The 24,019-nt window shown below is 39.1% G+C and overlaps 1 protein-coding gene across 1 annotated transcript in view; it reads left to right on the forward strand.

Annotated features, from left to right (window-relative positions):
• Positions 1 to 24,019, forward strand: part of SH3RF1 (SH3 domain containing ring finger 1) — a 178,425-nt gene that overhangs the window by 117,293 nt on the left and 37,113 nt on the right. Inside the window, exon 5 of the mRNA XM_023228815.2 lies at positions 18,127 to 18,429. Coding sequence (XP_023084583.2) covers positions 18,127 to 18,429 — 303 coding nt within the window. The remainder of the gene's footprint in view (positions 1 to 18,126; positions 18,430 to 24,019) is intronic.

Consider the following 24,019-nt stretch of genomic DNA (forward strand, 5'->3'; position numbering starts at 1 on the left):
TCCCATCCCAGCAACTACTTAGCCCCCTTTCTCTTTTTAAATCAGCTTTGCTTGGAAAGCTTGTGGCCAAGCTTGACATAGTAAAGTCTTTTTAGAGAGTATGTATGGTCACATAGTTGTATTACTTTATTTAAAGAATAATACAAGCAGAACATAAACAAAGGAGTTACAATTCATAGTAAACTTTCATTATATCATATATCATAAACTAAATGTCCTTTGGGTATAAGAATTTCTTGCTGAAATAAAATCGAAGGCATTTTCAAAGAATGTAGCATGGCCCAGACAAACCATTCAAGGTTAGTTGAGTCCATGGAAGGCCTCTGGTAAGAAGTAAGGTCTTAGTAGATATCTGTGTGATGGATACATAGGGGCTAAGCAAGAGAAATGGAAAAGGTATATTTTATGGCAGAACATCCAGACAGGGAGACCAGTATGTGCAAAAGCCAAAAAGTAAGAGAGAGCACAAGATTGTTTGGGGAATTGAAAGTAATCCGGTTGTTTAAAATATCAAAGCACGTATCTTAAGCATGTAAAAATGAAAAACCACTGTCACTTATTTTGCAGTCTTTTTATCTGAGGCATTTGTTTTGGCATGAAAACTAAAATGACAAGCTGTATCATTGTAGCCAGCACTCAGTTTCCTCCGCAGAGAGTGAGATTGCCAACGTTTTCATAGAAAATCAATTTGACTACCGTATAACCATGGGAAAGTAATTCAAACCATGTATGAGTCCTGAATTTTATCCATACCCTTCAGATGTTCCTGTTTATTGAAATATTTTTTCCTCCTTTGAAAGCAAACAACAGAAAAAAACCAAACAACCCTTAACTCACAGGCAGTCCTTCCTGTACATTATGAATATATTCTAACTGTGGATCATGGAAAACTAGAAGCACTTCCAAGCGTTTGAATAGTTACACTGAAGAGCATGGGTAAGCACAGGATTAATAATGAAAACCTGTCTTTACTTGTTAGCTATTATCAGTATTACATGCTGATACTTGGTTTGTGATACATGAAAAGGGATTACTATATTTTTGTTATTGGGCGAGTATAGAATTGTGCAGATAGGCATAAAAGATCCACCCATGGCAAATCCAGAGTCACTTCAAGTCACTTGACTCATTAGGATTATTTACTCTGACTTAAGTTGGAAAGATAAACTTCTGCCCAAGTGGAAAGTATTTTCATTCTTCTGCTTCTTTTCTTTCAAATGAACATTTTCCTCACTTGAACCAGAATCTTGCCATTTGAGATGTGGTAAACAAGTTGTCTATCTTTAGGAGCCTATGAACATTTCTTTGATGTCAAGCTATCAGATTGAACTTCCTGGTAGGGAGCAGAGCATCTAGGGATTAGTGACACCTGGTTTAGCCCTTAGGGGAATAAAGTGGAGGCAGATTTCAATCGCAACCTACTGAAATTCAACTATTTCAATAATGTCGATTGTCTTACAGGGCATTCTTAGCTGTGGTAAAGCAAACTATAGGAATAAAAAACTGGGGCTTTTTCTTAAGTAATGGTCTTTCTCTAGCTCTGTAAACCTATTCATATTTGCCCCACTTCAGGGGCCAGACAATCCCAGTATAAAAACAAGCTGCATCACAAAAATTGGTAAATAATTCTCTTATATCTTATAAATAGACATTTAAGTCTCCATCAGTGTTAGGTATTTTACTTTTTTTGTACAGTCCTGCCAAAAACTCTTATCTCCCAGAAGTTTTGAGAAGATTGAATGAGATGATGTATCTCCAAGGGTCTGACACCACTATGTCTTATGCATAGTGGTTTGGAGCTCAGATTAGACCATCATGCAGAGGGTACCAGAGCATGGTAATAATCAAACAAAAGAACCTAACTAGCATGTGTAATGAGAGAAGCTGAAACTCCCCCTCGACTCCTGCTGGCCGACTTAGGTAATGGATATGCCCAAGGAACTCACCTGTGACAGAAAGTCTGCACGGGATGGGCCGGGTAGGATTGTGGGCCTGGAGTAGAATCTCTGGGTCAGAGGTTCAGATGTGGAGCTGTGGAATTAGGAGGGAAGGTAAACTGTAAGGAGCTGAGCGCTGGAGGTGGCTAAAGAGAGGATTGAGGTGGTGAGAAATGCTACTGGAATAGTTTGCCCTCCCTTCCTGTTCTCAACTCTCCTTTTCTTTCTCAACATCCTGTAACTATGGACTGTGATCTCCACATGCACTGGAATAAGGTGATAAAATAGTGGTTGGTGTATAGTGACTTGGAAGCAAATCTACTTTTTTTTTTTTTTGAGACAGAGTTGTGCTTTTGTTGCCCAGGTTGGAGTGCAATGGCACGATCTTGGCTCACTACAACCTCTGCCTTCTGGGTTCAAGCAATTCTCCTGCCCCAGCCTCCCAAGTAGCTGGAATTATAGGCATGCGCCACCATGCCTGGCTAATTTTGTATTTTTAGTAGAGACGGGGTTTCACCATGTTGGTCAGACTGGTCTCGAACTCCTGACCTTATATGATCCTCCTGCCACTGTCTCCCAAAGTGCTGATATTATGGGCATGAGTCACCATGACTGGCCAAATTTTTTAATAATGCAAAAACACTTTGCTTATTCAAGTAGAACACAGAATTCTTCAAGGCTTGAATGGAGGAGAGTCTGGTTGGGAGAAGTGAGTAGGGGAAAGAATGGCTATATAAATGGCCCTGGATTCTATGCCTTGGAGTCCTTGTTGAGCTCTTAAGATAAGGGTAAGGGTTCTCTTGATTTGATCACATTCACCCTTCCCCTCTGGAGATTCTTTCAGACCTCTATTTGGTCGAGCCTTAGAGGTTATAGGTTCTATTCAATTTAGACAGGCCCTTTCTTCACTTGTGTAAGCTGGAAAATAGTAAAGGTTAAAAGCAGTTCTTGAAGACACCATGCCAGGATATGTATAAAAGGGTGTATTTTTTAAGGACTGAGTACAGTTTTAAAAATAAAAATTTTTAATCTGCTTCTTTCTTTGTTCAAAAACACTAGTTTTCTATAAAATAGAAGGAAAGATTTTTAACCCCATTAATTCGGAGCTGACTCATTCATTCAAGTTCAGATGATATGATTCTTAGCAAGCAAAATATTTGAATGAAATAAGGGCTGAATATGGAATTTTGGATGCTTCCCAAACGTAATTGTGTATTGTAGGCTTATAGTGAACTATAAATTTTTATTAAGTTTCTCATTTTATTTTGATTCCTACTCATTTGTTTGAAATATCACCCACTCAGTTTTTCAACACCAAAAAAGTTATTTAGCAACTTTCTCTTCTGCTATAGATGATGAAAGGTAATGTGCAGAAGTCCTGAAGTTGGAGTGGCCTCATAGACAACTGTTCTTACTTGGTAGTTACTGCCAGAAACAAGGACTGCATTTCTTATTGGTTTAGATCTTGTGTCAGCTGTCACTTCTTCTGACAGACTTTCTCTCACATCATCTAGGGGAGTGCCTCCTCTTTACTTACTTTACCCCAAACACATACTGGTGCCATAGTGGGAGAAAGCTTGGACTCTGGAGCCAGATGGCCAAGATTCAAGTCTTGACTCTACTACTAATTATCTGAGATACTTTGGGCCTGGCTCTTCATTTGTAAAATAATAAGTTCCAGTGATACTTAAGAATAGTGCCTGGTACCAGCAAGAGCACTGTCAGTGATGGCTGTGATTATTATCAGCATTTGTTATTATTATCACCATTTGTTATTATTATCCTTAGAAATTATTAACACTTTTTTCTCTCTGTATTTCCAGTTATTTGTTGATGTGGTTACTAGCTGACTCCTCATCCTCCATTTCCCCATTAGAATTCAAACTCCTAAGGGCTAGTTCCCCAGGGTCTTTGCACAGCGCCTGCCTGTAGTAGGCTTTCAATAAATATTGGTTGAATGAATGAGCAACCTATGAACTTTTATAATGAAAGGTTCTAAACCCAAAACAAACATGTTTGTAGATTTTGCCCACTTCTACATTGTTCAGCTAATTCTCCCATCATTCACTGCCTATGCGTATATCTTATCATTGGTTTATCTTGGTGTTATGTCAGGAAGTTACATTCTTCAGAACCAGCTGGTCTGTGTGACCTTAATGCAAGCTTTTATCCGGTTTTTTTTTTTTTTTTTTTTTTTTTTTAAACTAGGCTATTTGGTCGTACCTAGTTTAGAATTTTCCCAAATGGTAGCGATACTGTATGGATTAGATCTTGTAACCTCTACTGGTTATTTATTTCTTAAATACAGTTGTCCCTCAGTATCCACAGGGGGTTGGTTTCAGGATTCCTTATGGTTTCCAATCTGCAGATGCTTAAGTCGCTTACATAAAATGGCGTACTGCAGTTGGTCCTCCATTCCTCGGAGGTGGGGCCCTAAGATGCATGTGGAGGGCCAACTTTGTAGAAAAGAGACCCCTGGGGGTAGGGTAGGTCAAAGGATATAAAATCTTAGGTATGTAGGAGGAGTAAGTTCAAGAGGTCTATAGGGTGACTATAGTTAATAACAGTATATTGTTGTATTCTTGAAAAATGCTGAGAGTGGATTTTTAAGTGTTCTCACCACAAAAAATGATACCTATGTGAGGTAATACATATGTTAATCAGCTCAATTTAGGCATTCCACAATGTATGCATATTTTAAAACATCATCTTCTACATGATAAATATACACAATTTTATTTGTCAATTAAAAAAATAAAATGTTAAGAAAAAAAGACTCCCTGATTCTTTCTGAGATGAATTTTCACCTATTTTCAATTTATCCTTTGGCTTACTTTGAGCTGAGGTAGGATAGCCTTATTGTCAAGGATCCTCATTTTTAAAATAAGTTTATTGACATAAGTTACATACAATAAACTACACATATTTAAAGTGTACAATTTGGAGTATTCGTTGTATTCAACTTCTAGAATCAACCATAGACGAATCATGGGAGACATTTCTCTGGCTATGGATAGAGTGCGTTATCAGCCTTGACAATGGGAAGTCAAATGTGTAGGGCTCAGGGAGCACAAGTGGCATTAAAGGTGGGGGTGCTAGCTTCCTCTTCTAGGGTGTGAGAGAATTGGAAGATAATGTCTGTGTTCCAAAGAATAAGAAGTGGATGTTTAGGTACGTGGTTTGAAGTTGCCAAGGTGACCCCTGGAGGAGCTAAGAATAACAATGCTAACTTTATTTTTTAACTAAAAGCCTTTCCTCTTCAGAATAATGATAGCAGAAGGGCACAATATTAGCCTTTGATCTAATAATCAAAGAGTTGATTGAACTATATAAAAAGATAGCATCGTTTATACTTTTGGATATATTTTTTTCCTTTAGATGTATTATTTTCCTTTAAAAATAAAAAGTTAATGTTTATAAAAGAAATTTAGGGAGATTGTGGGGAAGTTGGAAAGAGGGAATTACTATGTTGCTTAGCATCCAAATTTCCCTTTCAAACCTGAAATAAATAAATTTTTGTAAGTGAAATTTGAAGACATTGTTGAGAAGTCAGTAAGGAAGAATTACTCTGTTGCTTAGCACCATACTTTCATCTGTAATTCTGACTGACTGAATACATTGGATCTGCCTTTGAGTAGCTTTTTTTTTTTTTAAGCACTGTAGACTGTGTCCCATGGTGTAGGTTTTCGTATCTTCTGAATGCTATCCGCTTGATACAAGTAATTATTGCTTTTCCTTCTGCCACAATGATAGAAGGAAAAGGAAAAATGAGCACTGGCTCCTGAAGTTCTAAAGGCAAAGGCAGGTCTCCTCTGAGCTCCAGGAACAGCTGTTTAATAAATATGGTTAAAGACTTAATCTAAAAAGGAGTTGTTTAGGTTAGGTAAGGATTTAGGGTAGTTCATGCTCCATCTATTATTCAGAGACTTCTTTCTAATTTAAGAGTTTCTTTTTGTTTTCCATCAGGAAAACATTGAGAGAGCTGAGATTGTAAAGATGGTTAATGTTTATGGAGTTCTCACTTCATGAATGGACAGTTTCCAGTACTCTAGGTAGTTTCACAGAACATAAAAATGCAGATTTCCTGAATAGCCTTAATCAGAGGCCTAGGCTAATCACCACATGGTATCTAAGGTCCACAATGACTCCCTAAAGAATCGCCAAGTTCTTTAACCTGGCCATATTTTGCTACCTGTACCAGGGCCCTCGCTAAGTTTACTGGTCATTCCTGGAAAACATACCCTGGAATTGCTCTCTTTGCAGCTCATCAGGGATGTCTCTTTCTCTGTATGGAAAGTTCACCTTCAAGGTCCCAATAAATACTATCATTTCTCATGAAGCCTTTCTTTCCTAATTTACGTATGCAACAAAACAAATTCTATGAAACGGAACCAAAAAAAAATCCCCTCTCCTTGCTTTGAACTTCTGCAGTACCCCGTTTGTACCATTCTTATTTGCCTGGAACATGCTAAGTGTATAATTTGGTTTGTTGATGATTTATTATTTTCCTGTGTTTCTTGAGAGCCATATCTTATGTAAAGGATATTTTTAATGATTTTATTTCTACAATATAATCATATTCCAGAAAGTTTGGAAAGGAAATGAATAATCCTAAGTTTCATCATGTCTAGTTTTGGTAAATATCCTTCCATTCTTTTTCCTTATGCTTTAATGATATTACACACATGATTTTCCCTCTCTCCATATAATTGTAGTACTACTAAACATCAGTTTTTATGACTGTCTAATAAACACTCTAGTAGCTAACCTGTAATTTAATTATTTTTACCATTTTGTAGACAAATGTCTTGCTCAGGGGGACACAGAGCCAGGAATTGAGAAGGGAATCGTGGCCTCTACCCTGCAGTTCATTGCTTCCCTAGACCTCTGCCCTGCGCTAGTCTCAGAGCACATTCAATAACTAGCGTTCCTAATGGTTGGGCAGAATCACTATTATTATCTAGCTTTGCTTAAAAAGTGTATAGGGCGTTTTAATGTTTCATAACAAATTATGAAACATTTCATTTTTTCACACCTAAAAGGTTAATTTTCAGAAATGAGTCACTACTCAACAATTTTAAATATCTGAGATTGCCTTTTTCTACGAGGAAAATCACAAACTAATTAAAACCATGATATTTTAATGTCTTTTCAACTTTTTATTATTTTATTATTTAAATATTTTATTATTGCTATATACAAGCTACATTTTTCTAGTAACTAAAGCTTTAATAAGCAGAATAGGTTTGTTTTAATTAATCAAGTGTTAAGTCATGTCTTATATCATGTAAAAAAGACTGAACGAATATTCTATACTGGTCCAGCATGTGTGTGCATGTGTGGCGTATAAAATGGCTTGAACAGGAGCATCCTTATTACATCAATGGGAACAGGCTTCTCTAGAATGAAATGGAATGTTTTAGGAAAGTATTTTTCCTAAGTGTTATAAAACAACCTTGCTTTTTATAATAAAGTTTAGTGATAATGTACCTATAAGGCTTCACATATTTGTGAGGCAAAAATTCCTCTATATTTTAAGAAGAAGGAAGATCTCAAATGAATGTGCGAAGTCCTGATGGTCAATATCCTTGATACAGTATTCTCTTTCTGTCCCAGATTCCCTCTTGGCGATCACCATTCCCCCACCCTGCCCCCCATGAACATCCACACGTGCTTTAAGTATCCAGGGCAGGGGAAATACTTGTTCACTGATTTATTAACTGATTACACATCACTGTGGAATTTCTGTCAGTGTGTCATTTCACATTGACAAATTTTCACTTAGAATTAATGACAATTCCATGTTCATAACCTCCTGAGATACATGTGTATTTCTTTTATAGTATCCCTACATCTGGTAATCAGGTTGTAGAAAATAAAATTTGTCATTGGAATGATACTTTTGGCTAACAGACATTTCTGATTTATGGCATGCATTTAGTGAACAAATACGTAATAGAAAGAAGCATATATATATATAACTGCATGTATTGTCAGATCCAGTAAACAGTGAAGTGAACTGAGACCAATTTAAAAATTACCCATTGGTCTCTCTTCCCAGCACCATGAATAGACTGTACATCTGTTGCTCCAGAAGTAATAGGTATTTGTACCACTTTATACTTAATTTTCAGGATTGAACTTTTAAATTTGTATGCACCTTCACTGTTCACAGTTGGGAAGATGTTTTCTTCCTTTGTGATTGCTGTCTTCTCTGCCCAGGCCTTTCGTCTTCCAGGGACTTGGTCACATCTTTTATATCTTTACTGTTTTGCATGTCAGTTATTCCCTTTCCCCTGGCTATCCTTTAATACCGGAAAACGATCAGCTTTTACTCTCCCCAAAAACCTATTCCTTGACTACACTCCCCTCAAATTATGATTCTACCTCTTTTCTTACTTCTGCTAACCTTCTCAAGAGAATTGCTTATCCCTGCTCTCCGCCTCTGCTTTCTTACTCCCTGCAGTTAGTGTTAGCCTCTGGTCCCTCCAGTCTCTGAAATTTTCCTCATGTTTGCTACAAACTGACTTTTCTTGGCTCTTGTTTTTGTCATTTTGTCCTCTCAGTAACATCTACCACTATTCTTTTCAAAAAATATATTTTTTAGGCCGAGTGCGGTGTCTCACACCTGTAATCCCGGCACTTTGGGAGGCTGAGGCAGGCAGATCACAAGGTCAGGAGTTTGAGACCAGCCTGACCAACATGGTGAAACCCCATCTCTACTAAAAATACAAAAATTATCTGGGCGTGGTGTACACGCCTATAATCCCAGCTACTCAGGAGGCTGAGGCAGGAGAATCGCTTGAACCTAGGAGGTGGAGCTGCAGCAAGCCAAGATTGCACCACTGTACTCCAGCCTGGGCCACAGAGTGAGACTTGGTCTCAAAAAAGAAAATAAAAAAAAAAATTTGTATTTTTATTACAGATTCAGGGAGTACATGTGCTGGTTTGTTACATTGGTATTACATGCATATTGGTGAGGTTTGGGCTTTTAATGTACCTATCACTCACATGGTGACCATTGTACCCAATAGGTAAATTTTCAACCGGCACACCCCTCTCATCTTCCCACTTTTGGAGTCCTCAGTGTCTATTATTTCCATCTTTATGTCCAGTTGTAAGTGGGAAAATGCAGTATTTGATTTTCTGTTTCTGAGTAATTTCACTTAGTATAATGACCTCCAGCTCCATCCATGATGCTACAAAGGACATTATTTCTCTCTGTTTTATGGCTGTGTAATATCCTGTGGTGCATATATACCACGTTTTCTTTATCCAATAGACCGTTGATGGACACTCAGGTTGATTTCATGACTTTGCTATTGTGAATAGTGCTGCAGTAAACATACAAGTACAGGTGTCTTTTTAATAAAACGATTTCTTTCCCTTTGGGTATATACCCACTAGTGGAGTTGCTGGGTTGAGTACACTATTCTTAATCTCTCTGAAACTCTTTGCTTTTTTCATTTCTGGGGCATTGGTTGGATGGTTGGCCTGGGAAACTTTTCAAGGTCTTTTTTCTTGTAGATTCTGAGATTCTAAGGCCCTTTTGCTTTTCCTGTTACCTCTACTGTTTTCTTCTCTATTATTTCTTCCCTAAATCAGAGATCACCAACTAGTACGATCTCCATGACTTTTATGCTTGGCTCAGAGTGATTTTTAAAAATTAGTTGTTAAGATGTAAACTCAGGTGGTTTTACATAAGCCTAATTTCCAGCTTTCCTTAAAAAAAAAAAAAAAAATCAGTTGACCCTGCCAAGCAGTTGTCCATTGAAAGAAAGCAGACACTCCCCAGTTGACCATAGTTCATTATCGTGTGCCTGCCATTCTCTGTTGGTCTCTATCTGGCCTTCTTCATTCATTGACCTCAACTGCCCAAGCTAGGCAGACACGTGAATTTGCGCCTCCTATCCTTAATCCATCGTGCTGTTTCTTAGGTCTTCTTTTATCATGAGTCAGAAAAGATGTGTCTCTGTTTCTCTCATTTAGTACTGTGCCTGGCTTTTAATAGTCACTCAAAAAACATTTGGGTGAGTAAAAGCCTCCATTAGGTTTGATTCTGGTCAGTGAATACCTGTGGACCCTATTCCCAACACAGAGGTTGCCTATTGAGTATTTTGAATGGGATATTTTTGTTTGGGTTGAGAATAGGTATTTGTACTTCACCTAGGCATAACACTTTACAGATCATTAAGTCCCGCTTCATGTTACAAATGAGAAATGGGAGGCATACCCAAGATCAAATGACTCGCCCAAGGCAACAAAGCAAGTTAATGGCAAGCTGGGACTGAGTAGTAAGAATAACTCATGTTCATATAGCACTACACATGTTACAGAGCACTTTAACTCATGCTCGTTTCTACCTGTAAAATTGATGTCACCTTCCCGTTTTATACAGCTAGAGAAACCAAAACTGTGGAATTTATATGGTCCACCCAAGGTTACTGAACCAGTGAGGACAAAGACCTAACTCTAACCTAAACCTTTCGGTGTGAAGTTTCGGGCTTTTCCTGTGGTTTTCTCTGACAGTCCCTTTTTCAGCTGCCTAAGCTAAAATTCTTTTTAGGCTTTTAATGACATGCACCCTCTTTTTATACCTTACACTTCAAAATCAGAAACTGAACAAGAAAATTCTAGTTTATTTTGTTTCTAATGGATAGGGCCAACAAAAGTGAAGATAATGAAAATAAGTGAAGAGCTATGTAACTGATGTTTCACCTTCCTAACCTAGTGGAGCCAGGTAGTTAACTTTGAAAATCCTTTTCCCTTGGCAGGATGTAGCGAGGCTTGTATTAGGAGTCTGTGTTCCTCCCTGTCCTGCTTCAATGGGTAACCCTTGTAGTTGCTACCAACGCACTGCTTCAGGACCCAGGAGGCTTCAGAAATGTGGGCCACAGGGGATCAGGGGAGTCATTTCAGTCTTCTTTTCTCTGTTCAGCAAATACTTTGTGCTTAATGAGCCTCGGGAGCACAGCCACCCTGTGTTGCAGCTTCTTTCCGTGCAGGAGCTGTGGAGAGTCTAGAGCTAGTGCCATCCAATGCACATGCCGCCGTGGAGCAACTTGCAGCGAGACTCATCCAAACTGAGTGGGATGGAAGCACTGCGTTCACACCGGGTTTCAGAGACATAGTACAGAAAAAGAATGTAACGATCTCAGTACTTTTTTACATGGATTACATGTTGAAGTGATCATAGTGTAGATATATTGGGCTAAATAAAATATATTATTAAAATGAGTTTTACCTATTTCTTTCTGTCTTTTGAAATGTGACTATCAAAAAATCTAAATTCCAAGTGTGGCTTATATTATATTTCAGTTGCATAGTGTTGGGCTAGAGGCAGCACTTCCCTCCCTTGATAGTTCTAAGAGACAAACATTTTTATTCATTCAACAAATATTTACAGAGACCTTAATGGAGCTATTACCTGAGGGAGGCTTTCATATCAATTTTAAAAGACTCTTGAGTAATCCCTTCAGTCTCTTAGTAACTCCTCTTCTGTGGGTAAGTTTTGTATTATAAATGAAGACTGAGCTTGCTTTTATATTTAGGTCATCCAAAAACAAAAACCTTGTTACCTAAATTGTAGGGAGAATAGGAGACAAATGGGAATACCAGTTTCTCATTGCCATTATGGAGCATTTTGCAAAGGACTCTAATGTGAGACAAAATATTTTCATGTCTGCCGAGAGGATGTAAATGGGCATGAATTTCCATTCCATAGCATTTCATTCATTCACTGATTTTCTTCAAAGTGACTGACTTATCTGGGGAAGGAACATTGGACTCAGTGATGCAGTAGAATGTTGAAGTGCTACATTTAAAACATGGCATTTCAAACCAGAGAGGAAAACATGGACTGTTATTTAAATGATGATAGGACAACTGCTGAGTCATGTGGAAAAACAAAGTGCTAAGTACTTTCCCGACCTTATTCTTTATGCAAAACCAGATGGGCATATGGTTCACAGACGGAGATGTAAAAAGAAAGAATGAAAAGAAGGAAACATTTAAAACTAGGAAAAAATGTAGGTTTCTTATTTAAAACAATTGTGGAATTAAAAGGTTTTTAAAGCATGATGTTAAATCAGGATGCAATAGTGGAAAAAAAAAACGGATAATTTTGACACATAAAATAAAAACTTATCTATAACAAATCCATGAAGTTAAAAAGAAATTAGAACAATATTTTAAATTTAATAGACATAAATATATACACACATATATACACATAAGTTAAAGAGCACTTTACATAATATAGAAAGTGTATTTATGGCGAGGCGCAATCACTCACGCCTGTAATCCCAGCACTGTGGGGGGCCAAGGCAGGTGGATCATTGTGTTCAGGAGTTCGAGACCAGCCTGACCAATATGGTGAAGCCCCTTCTCTACTAAAAAATTAGGCCAGGCACGGTGGCTCACACCTGTAATCCCAGCACTTTGGGAGGCCAAGGCGGGTGGATCACAAGGTCAGGAGATTGAGATCATCCTGGCTTACCCGGTGAAACCCCCATCTCTACTAAAAAAATACAAAAACAAAATTAGCCAGGTGTGGTGGCGGGCACCTGTAGTCCCAGCTACTTGGGAGGCTGAGGCGGAAGAATGGCGTGAACCCAGGAGGCAGAGCTTGCAGTGAACTGAGATCACGCCACTGCACTCCAGCCTGGGTGACAGAGCGAGACTCCATCTCAAAAGAAAAAAAAAAAAAGCAAAAATTAAGCGGGTCTTGGTGGCACTTGCCTTTAATACCCGCTATTCAGGAGGCTGAGGCAGGAGAATCGCTTGAACCCAGGAGGCAGAGGTTGCACTGAGCTGAGATTGTGCCACTGCACTCCAGCCTGGATGACAGAGGAGACCCTGTCTCAAAAAGAAGAAAAAAAAAAAAAAGTATTTATATCAGTCTATAAGAAAAATACTAACAATCCAATAGAATATGGATAGAATATGGAAATAAGCAAATCCTAAAAAAAGAAAATAGATGCTTAATCTCATTAATAAATAGAAATGCAAGTTAAAACAGTATAATACACCTTGTTACTTCAAAAAAACGATCTTTAAGCTTACACTTTGATCTAGCAAATTCCACTTTTAGGAGTTTACCCTGTGGATATGCTTGTACAATCCTGCCAAGACATAGTAAATGGCAACATCTCTATAAAATGGAATACCATGCTATCAACCTGTCCCTATTGATATGCAAAGATGTTCATGAAATATTATTTCATTAGAGAATAGAATGGATTGCTTGGTTTTATTTGTGTTAAAAATCAATAAAGTAGATACATGTGTAACAACATCTACATAGAAAATGAAGGATATGTTTTAAATTGTTAAATGGAAATCCATCTGGGAAGCAGGTTGGGAAGAGACAGATGTGGGGAACTGGCTGAGGCCTTTTACTTTTTACTTCATAATGTTCTATACCAGGGGTGTCCAATCTTTTGGCTTCCCTGGGTCACACTGGAAGAAGAAGAATTGTCCTGGGCCACACATAAAATACACTAACACTATTGATAGCTGATGAGCTTTAAAAAAAAGAAAAGAAAAAAACAAAACCTCAAAAAAATCTCATAATGTTTTCAGAAAGTTTTCAAATTTGTGTTGGGCTACATGTAGAGGACCGTGGGTTGGACAAGCTTGCTGTAGTGGGTTGTGAATTAAAATAATTACTTCTCAGATCTACTGTTTGTATCCTGTAGTGCTCAGAAGCTACAGACTGATTCATCTGTAAAGCTTCCTATAAAATAGTAACTATTCTGCCGGGCGCAGTGGCTCACGCCTGTAATCCTAGCACTTTGGGAGGCCAAGGCGGGAGGATCACGAGGTCAGGAGATCGAGACCACAGTGAAACCCTGTCTCTACTAAAAATACAAAAAATTAGCCGGGAGAGGTGGCAGGCACCTGTAGTCCCAGCTACTCAGGAGGCTGAGGCAGGAGAATGGCGTGAACTCGGGAGGCGGAGCTTGCAGTGAGCAGAGATCTTGCCACTGCACTCCAGCCTGGGCGACAGAGCGAGACTCCGTCCCAAACAAACAAACAAAAAAATAGTAACTATTCAACTTAGTTCTCATTAAAAATTTTTCTCTTTAAAAAATTATAAGTCCCGCCTTTTAAAAAAAGGCTATATTCTCTCTAGCAAAGAGGGCAACTATACACAAAAAAGTTTATTTTAATATTTCTTAACCTGCCTTGTTGTTATTATTGATATTATTTTTGTCAGTATATCATCTCATATTTATTTATGCTTCTGATAAGTCAAAAACACATTCTTTCTACATTTTAGACTTTTCTCCAGAAAGGAGCATAAGAATTTTAAGAGTAATAAATATTTTAGAGTCCCTGCTTTTATCTCCAGTATACTGAAGTTTACCTTATATCCAACCTAAGTCTTATCAAAGCTACTTACCAAATGCTTGGAATAAGGTATTTTAGGATACAAATTTATTTTGCAGGTGATGAGTGCACTCCTAACATTAAAGGTCATGGTTAGATAAATGTCACAGAAAGCTGACACTACTGAGCTCAAACATTCATACATGAATTTTATCAAAATTCTATTAAAAGCTATCAGATTCTTGGTTTCCTGTTGTTACCAAAGGTTGTTATACTTACAGCAAAAGCTGCTTTATGTTTCTGCCTGATTTACTTAATGCCTCTACAAAATAGTCTTAACTTTATGATTTTTCCCTGGAACCGATACAGGAAGCAAGGAGCAGTGTTTTTTAATACTAATATATGCGGCTTCAGAAGAAATCTCAAGTAATTTTAAAGTATGACAACATCTTGCTAACAAATATTACTGTCCATGCATAAAAATCAAATGCAGAAAAAATATGCTAGGCTATTTAGAGGAATAGAAATGAAATAGAAAAATGAAACTTGTCCATTTAAAGTGAGATTATGCATTATACATGTGGAGAGCTAAAAGAGACCTAAAAATCATTTGCTCCAACTTACTTTATAGATGAGGAAGCTGTGAACAATAGAGGTAAAATGGTTCCCTTAAGGCCCCAAAGTTAGGTAATGGCTGTGCTAGGACTAGAACTGTGGTCTTCTACTTGCCAGTTGGCTTGTTATACCACTCCAGGATGTGTCTACCTGCATACACATGCTTCTGCATAAATTTTTCTAAGCAACCAACCCTATGGTCCAGCAGTTCTACTCCTGGACGTGTACCCAATATCTAGATGGGAGCTTATGTCCACCAAAAGACACATACTGGATTATTCACAGCAGCATTGTTCTTAATAGCCACCACCTATTGGAAGGAAGGAAGGTAGGAAAGGAGGAAAGAAAACCCACATGTTAATCAGCAGTAGAACGGACAGATAAATTATAAATTATAGTATATTTACACAATAGAATATTACACAGCAATTTAAAAGAGAGAACTACTGACTCATGGAGCAATATGGATAAATCTCAAAAAGCATATTGTTGAGCAAAAGTAGCTAGACATAAGAAATTATGGAAAGCACTGTGTTACTTTTATGCCTGTTTGTAAGCTCCTTGAGAGCAGAGACCATTTCTCTGCATTTGTAGATCTTTAGCACCAATCACATTATTCAGCACATAATTGGTGCTCAGAGTCCAGTCATAGTGGCTCATGCCTGTAATCCCAGCACTTTGAGAGGTTGAGATGGGAGGATCGCTTGAGCCCAGAAGTTCGACACCAGCTAGACATCATAATGAGACCTCATCGCTATTAAAATTAGCTGGGTGTGGTGTTGCATACCTATAGTCAGCTACTCAGGAGGTTGAGACAAGAGGATCGCTTGAGCCCAGGAGTTCGAGGCTGCACTGAGCAATGAATGTGCCACCGTACTTCAGCCAGGGCAACAGAGTGAGACTTTTCCCTCCAATCCCCCACCAAATAGATGCTCAGTGTGTATTTATTTTAATGGAGAATATATGATATGAAGAAAGACACAAAGGAAGCACCCAGTATTGTTCTGTTGAGAAAGCAACAGGAAATATCGGGAATGATATTTTAATCCTCAGATGTTTATAACAGAGCACAGCATATGGAAACCTGAAATACTAACACAATGTTGACTCTATAACTGACAGTTGGCCAGCCAGGTATGACCATGACGAGATTATAGTAATTTTTCAGAACCTTTCAAAACAGGCACCGCTAATGCAGCCTATTGTTTGACCCCAGAATTAATCTAAACATATCAAATAGATATGATAGTTTCCTCTATTCATATTTTTGGCCTCAATGAGAAGAAAGTCTTCTTAACTCCCTCCCCTACTTCTTACTCACTGGTACAGGAGGGCTGAGTTGATCAGTCAGATTCCAGCACACTGATTAGATTTGTGCTTTCAAAGATTTGTTTCTAGGTGTCTAAATAAACGTCTGGTTGAAGAAGACATTCTCTGGCTCGTTTTTCTCCAATATTGCCAGGTGCGCTGGCCCTTCATTTCACGGCGGTGTTGTGTTTGGGATGGAGGAGATGAAGTAGCGTTTCAATCTGCTTTGTTTCCAGCCTGTGCAGGAAAGAGGACCCTACCCGTTCATGGTTCACTGCAGTTTATTAGAGCTCTACAGTGAGGTTCAGGCCACCCCTACCATAGTATAAAACTTCACTTTGCTTCATTTGGGCTTTTTATTCTCAAGATGGGATAGCTAGACCAATAAAGGATTTGTAAATCCTGGATCTCCTGGCCAGTTGCCATGAAAATGCTTTTAATAGGGCCACCCTTTACTAGCACCTCATTTTCATCCCTGAACACACACCACTAGAAGTCTTTATGATCCTTTCTCCCGCCATTGGTACTTCAGGCATTGACAGGTGTTATTCTGGCATTACTGCCTATTATTTCCGAAAGATTATCATGTGGAGGAACTTCTTAAAGTCTGAAGAAGAGATATGGTCATGTTTGATAAAGATTTATCTTACTAATTATAGATTCGACAAGCCACCTGAATTTGAGTCCCCAAGGAGGCTTAGGAACAAATTGTCAGTCAATTTGCAATCATCTATAGAAGCAGTGACTGCTGATCTCCAACTAACACAGCTTTGTGAGGAACCAGTTGTTCCAAAGCAAGTTCATTTCATAAAATGTTGACTGACAGGGTTTCCATTCTTCTAGTAGGGTGGCCTTATCAACAGAATGAGAAGACATAGCCTGAACAATTTAGGTGGGACAAATAGGACATGATGTTATTTTATACAAAGACATTTGTGAAGTGCCCAATGTGTAATGCTGAGATGAAAAAAAATCACTGTTTTCCTTAATATTATATTTAAGTTACCTTTTAAAAGTTTATTATTTTGCATCTCAATTTTTTTTTGAGAGATTAAGCCATGTTTCCCATTACTGTAATATCTAGGTAAGTTTTACGTTGCTTATTTTCCTTGAAGCTTTCCGGAAATGTTTTATTTTGCCCTAGGGAAAACAAAAGGCTTGTGTTCTTTCCTTTCTTGCTGATAATATCAGTGGAGTGCACAGATTTTGACCCCTGGTACTCTTAATTTACACTGGGGCTTTTCAGATAGATGAAGTTAGCTTGCCAACAGGACTTGAATTTCATGTCTTACCGTGTTATGGTTTAAAGTGCGTGCACGTAGGATGATAGCTGATACAATGATGTAACAAAAAACATATTAAGAATTTCTGCCAGATTTTTGTGATGTTCTCCCAGAATACAGAAAGAAAGGCAGGAGGTGAATATACATGGAAGTACATGAGTTCATTTGGAATGGTTTTATTCTTTGTCTTCTTGCTCATTTTTACCAAACCCAAAAGTTGCCCCTTCGTTGTTCAGTTGTGCTTTGAGCAAATACCCAACCATTATTATGCAACAGGGTGTTCAGTCAGACAAATACACCTTTTTGATTACTCTTCTGAAAATTTCACAGTGAGCTGAAATAAATTTTCATTTGTTATTGGCAAGTTTTAAAATCAGACATTATGGAAATTCTTAATAAAACTGTCTTTTACTCTTTCAGTCTTGCAATGGAATAGTTTGTTCTTGATTTAATATCTACCTGTGATATAGATACAATGAAGTCCCAATATTGAGAGAAAAGATACCTCACATGGGAAAAACAAACACTGCGTAGGCAAACTTTAAAGTAGTGACTTTAAATTTTGGGTGAAATCATGTTGAAAATAAACCTCAGGGAATTCTTGGGAATTGTTTAACCTTCTTGGGTTGGTTTGTTGGTTGCTTTTGCAGTTTAACTCGGCTGCTAAGCAGCTGATAGAATGGGATAAGCCTCCTGTGCCAGGAGTTGATGCTGGAGAATGTTCCTCGGCGGCGGCCCAGAGCAGCACTGCCCCAAAGCACTCCGACATCAAGAAGAACACCAAAAAGCGGCACTCCTTCACTTCCCTCACTATGGCCAACAAGTCCTCCCAGGCATCCCAGAACCGCCACTCCATGGAGATCAGCCCCCCTGTCCTCATCAGCTCCAGCAACCCCACTGCTGCTGCACGGATCAGCGAGCTGTCTGGGCTCTCCTGCAGTGCCCCTTCTCAGGTAAATCCTCAAACAAGGATTATATAAAAAGAGCTCACCCACAGAAGGATCAACTCACAAACATGTTTGCTCACCAGCTGACAAACATTACTTATTTTGAACTTCTGAAGATAGTAGCTTTTTTGGGAAGCAAAACCTGTCTTCATTTTGTAGGTGGAAAAATGGAGAAGGCAAAGCTAACTTGAGTGTATCAACCCAGAACTAACTACTCTGTCATTTTCAAAGGGAAGATCAGAACTTACAAGATGAGTTAAATAATACTTACCAGTTTCACCAAGCAATCACTCAGCCTTAGAGAACTTTCTCACAGTACTTTTTTGGGAGATCTTGCCAACTAAAACTTCATCTCCACCCAGATTTAAGATGCCATGGTCCAAACTTGTAACGTTTGTAGTTACTTGTATCTATGTAACTTAACTTAATATTTAGGCTTCCCAGAATTATAGAGAAAAAAGAGCAAGGAAAGAAAGAAGCATTTAATTTAAATTAGAAATTGACCTCACATTTTTTAACCTCATTAGTTCATTATGACTTTGGACTGGTATGTAAAAAATAGCCATGCATTATTCTTAGGTTTATAAGAATACACGGGATGACGAGGCATTCATTAATTCATTTGGCAAACATTTATTGAGCACTTTACTATTAGACCCTTCTAGGCACTGTGTATACCATGGTATATAAAATATAGCAATTTGCTGTGTTAGGCTTTAATTCTGCACTACAAAAAGGGCCTAATTATAACCCTGCCCAAGCCACAGGGCTGCTGTCATTATCCACTTAGGTGATGGCTGTATTTTCCTCAACTTAAAGGTCAGAGAACCTAGTTCAAAGCCGCCTGTCACAAGCAGAAGAAATTTCTTTCAAGTCTCATGTTTCATCTTGAAAATTCATGCAGATTTTACATTCTACTCCACTATAAAGCTATGGTGGTTTTTTTTTTTTTTTTCTCTCTTTAAACATTAAAATGAAATTATGTCCCCTTAAAGAAAAAGAAAGAAATACACAGTCCTGGTCCTTAAAAAGTTTACATTCTAGTAAGTGCCTGTTTTGGACCACAGAATGAAAATGTAAAATACAGTTTTTGATATCCCTTGCCTTTATTTTCTCAGCCTCATGTTTGTTTATTTTTAATAGAGATGGGGTCTCACTTTGTTGCCCAGGCTGGTAGCAAACTCTTGGCCTCAAGTAAACATCCTACCCGGGCCTCCCAAAGTGCTGGGATTACATGTATGAGCCACAGCCCCAGCCTCATTTATTTGACCCTGCTCCTTTAGATTTATACTGTGTGTTTCAAGTTAAATGCATTCACTTTCTGAATGGGATGGTGGGATTGTTGTTTTGTGGCGTTTTTAGGTGGTAGGGCCATGAAACTTTTACTGAGAAATAAAGACAGGCACAACTAGAACATGAGTGCAGTGAAGGCAAGGGTCTTTGTTTTGTACACTGATTATATTCTAAATGGCAGACATACAGAAAGCACTCAACATGTATTTGTTGGATGAATGAGTCACTTGAAAAATGGGTAGAGAGGGGAACCATGTCGTTTTACATGTACCTAATCATACCCGTGTGAGAAATAGACATGGAGCATAGATCAGAGTAGGAAGGGCAAAGTGAGGTTAATCTGGAAAGGTTCAGAACTAAAGGTTTTTGAGTAAGGTTCTGAAGGAGGGAGCTAGTGAAGATGGCCACTCACTAAGAGAAAATTGAATCATTTCGATTCTGTGCTTTTTATCTTGGGACCTAGCAACATTTGTACAATGATGTTGTCTTGAAATAAAAGACAAGCTTCTGCTAAGAATAGTGACAGCTCAGAATGGGACTAGCTTTAAAAGAGTGGACAATAATCTTTTGGCATTAGAGAAAATGAAAAGAGAAAAGAAGATGGATTGAGCATTTTCATCTTTTGCAGAGAGCTCAGCATTCAGGTGTGAACATGCCTGACGGTACCACACCAGAGCTGGGAATGAAGACTATAAAAGTAGAGCTATTTTTGTTTTGGTTCAAGTAGCTTAGGAAACAAGGCTCTTTCTGTGTTCCGTTGAAAGTTTCCCCTTCAACCATTCCACCCCTCCTTCCATATTCCAGTTCGGTCTGTTTTCAGTGGCAGAGTGTTGCCTCAGGGAGAAGTTATTTCTAGAAGAGGCTGGGAGGTGTTTGAAGTGCTGCCTGGTTTCTCCAGCCATGGTTTACAGAAAACACTACTTATCTAGGGCATTGTGTACATTGGAGGGAACCCCAGTCCCCAGTAGAGCATTGAGCATGTGTAGCATTTGTGACGTGCAAAAACTCTTCCAATCATCGATATCAGTGCATGTGGGGAAATGGCTCATATAAGACCATTTAAAACAGGACTCTCGTTTTCCCCTGCCCGGCAAAGGGCCTGGCTGTAGATTTCACTGAGGCCCATTGCTGAATCTGTCCCCTGCTGTTGACCTGATTGCTGTCTCCCTTTTCCTTATACATGTTAACCTTTGCCTGCAATTTCCTTTCCTTTCCTTTTTTTTTTTTTTTTTTTTTTTTTTTTTGAGATGGAGTCTCACTCTGTCACCAAGGCTAGAGTGCAGTGGCACTGTGTCTGCTCACTGCAACCTCCATCTCCTGGGTTCAAGCAATTCTCCTGCCTCAGCCTCCCGAGTAGCTGGGATTACAGGCACCACCACCACACCCGGCTAGTTTTTATATTTTTAATAGAAATGGGGTTTCACCATGTTGGCCAGGCTGGTCTTGAACTCCTGACTTCAGGTGATCCACCTACCTTGGCTCCCAAAGTGCTGGGATTACTGGCGTGAGCCACCGCTCACGGCCTCTTTTTTTTTTTTGAGATGGAGTTTTGCTGTTGTCACCCAGGCTGGAGTACAATGGCACAATCTTGGCCCACTACAACCTTTGCCTCCCAGGTTCAAGCGATTCTCCTGCCTCGGCCTCCCGAGTAGCTAAGATTAAAGGCGTGCACCACCACACCTGGCTAGTTTTTGTAATTTTTTTAGTATAGTTAGGATTAAGTTTGGTTGGATATATTAGAAAATTGAAAGTAAGGGGCTTAAAAATGTTAGTATTCATTTTTATCTCATCCCAGTGAGATCTAGATATAGACATTTGGGTGCTGGTGTGATAGCACCACAGAGTTATTAGGGACCTCGGCACCTTCCAGCTCACGTCTACACCATGTGAGTGGGTCCTTATGCCTTTGTTTCTATATGGCAATTAGAGATGTCACTGTCACGTCCAAATTGCTGGCAGCAGGAAGGTGAAAGGGACAAGAAGGGAGCCAAAGGGCTTGCTTGCTATTATATTTAGTGACTATTGAGTGATGGCTGAACTTTCAAATACATAAATTGGAAGATTACTTATAGGCAGTGCTTTCCAGGTGGGTTACCAGATCAGATAGATGTTCATGAGTGTCTGTGACTGAGATGTGTAAAAGCACATGACGGTACAAGCAGCCAAGATGTTTTGTCTCCTCCTCTGACCACACTTAGCATGTTTTTTGGCCTCCAGAGGAGTGATTCATAATGTTCAGTGTTTCTATGGCATCTTTGTATTCAGTGGCCTCAGGGAAAGCAAGAAGCCCCCACCCCAAACTCCTTTGCTTACCCCACCTCTTCCCTCCTTTACTTAGCCTTTCTTGTAGAGGAGACAACTAAGTTTTGCAGTTCCATGAGGAAAGGGTAAGCCCAGCAGAAACTCAGGTTGTCCCTATGCAGGGCATTTATTCTAGACATGCTCATCCTTCACTGGTTTACTTCTACTTCTTGTCCTTCTGCGTTTAGTCATTCTTTGGTGACTTTGTCTCTTCCTTTACTGCAGTGCTAGGAAAGCCCTCTATTGAAGGGGTACTTGCAGGATTCTGCATGTCAATGCTTCCCCGAAGTGCCTGTGATGGCAGAGACCTTAGGTTACCACTGGTCCAGCTGCTCACAGGGGTCTAAAGACATGAAGGGACTTAACCCAAAACCGTAAGGTCATTAACAGCTAATTATTCTGTCTCCCACTCTGGGCTTGTAGAGAAACGTCAATCAATAATGATGTATTTCTCAGATATGTATAGGGTCAGGCCCAGGAAGCTGTATTTTGGTAAGTTTTTTTTCTGCCCCAAGGGGTTCCTTGATAATAATGTCTGTTACCAGTGGAGGGTGTCCATGTACTTGGCATTTGGAACAAAGAATTGGACAAAACACACAAAGCAAGGAAAGAATGAAGCAACAAAAGCAGAGATTTGTTAAAAATGAAAGTACACACCAGTGTGGGAGCGGCCCGAGCAGCCGCTCAAGGGCCCTGGATACAGAATCTTCTCAGGCCCAAATACTCCCTAGAGGTTTCCCATTGGCCACTTGGTATTCACCACATGTAAATGAAGTCATGGTCCACAATCAGTAGTTGGGAAAAGCAACCAATCAGAGGCTAAAGTGAAGTTAACAGAGTTGCACTTCTATCCAAATGGAGACTTGGCCTGCAGTCAGTGGTCGAGGACAGCAACCAATCAGAGGCTGAAGTGAAGTTACAAGGTTACACTCCTATGCAAATGGCTGATTGGTTACAAAAAGCAACCAGGCAGAGGTACTTTCAATTTCCCATCCACAGTTCAGAAAAGGTGGTAAAGTAGCCTTTAGTCCATTTGTTACTTAGGCATGGAAAGTTAGGGTTTTCTTTTCAGTTTAGTTCTGGGAAGTCAGTGTGAAGCAGCCTTAGGTTCTCTGCCGTCACACCCTATTCTCCTGCCTCATGTCCACTTTGAAGTGAGCTTCATTGTATCTTAGAAGAAAGGTGACCTCTTATGTGTGGTGTCAATTTGCAAATGTCCTTGGAGTGTATATATAGTTATTGGATACAATAGCAAAAGGTCATTCGGCTTTATCCTAGAGGGGAAAACCAGTGTGCTTCCCATTAGAAATAGGTTGGAGATAGACTTTGGTTCACAGGAAAAATAGAAAATGAGAGTTTGGAGTTCAAGACCAGCCTGCTCAACCTAGTGAGACCCTGTCTATACAAAAAATAAGGAGAAGAAGAAAAGAAAGAAACTGAGGGTTTGGGGAGAAAGTCTTATTAGTGCCACCTCCTGGATCTACTTAGTTTCAAACTTTAGGTTCAGTCAATATATAGACTAATAGATACAGATGAATTTTAAAAGATTGCAGAGTCCATGAATAGCATAGATTTATTTGTGAAAATAAATTACATGCCGTGATACTGATTATCCCTGGCTTTGGCAGGGCTTACCCCCATGGGAAACTGAAAGTTTCCATTAGGTCCTTTGGGAACTAATCTCTGAGCTTTTGTTTGTCCTGATAATCTTTTTCTTAATGTATGGGAACTGAGAAAACTGTGTTTGGGATTACATTTTTATTATAAAACCAAGCATTTTGGGTGGGCTATTGTTTCCTTAGGGAAGCAGGTACCAGCCAATCACATTGCTTCTATTCACACTGGAGGGAAAAAACACTCCCATTTGTGCGGGAACCCATCCCCCTACTTCTGTAGCTTCTAGTAACACCACTGCATTCTGCAGTTGGACCTGCTGTGCAACCTGAGTGAAATTGATCAAGTGACTTAACACAGGCAATGAAATGACCTAAATAACTCAATT

The sequence above is a fragment of the Piliocolobus tephrosceles genome, chromosome 3 (assembly GCF_002776525.5).
Source record: "Piliocolobus tephrosceles isolate RC106 chromosome 3, ASM277652v3, whole genome shotgun sequence".
Taxonomy (NCBI): Eukaryota; Metazoa; Chordata; class Mammalia; order Primates; family Cercopithecidae; genus Piliocolobus; species Piliocolobus tephrosceles.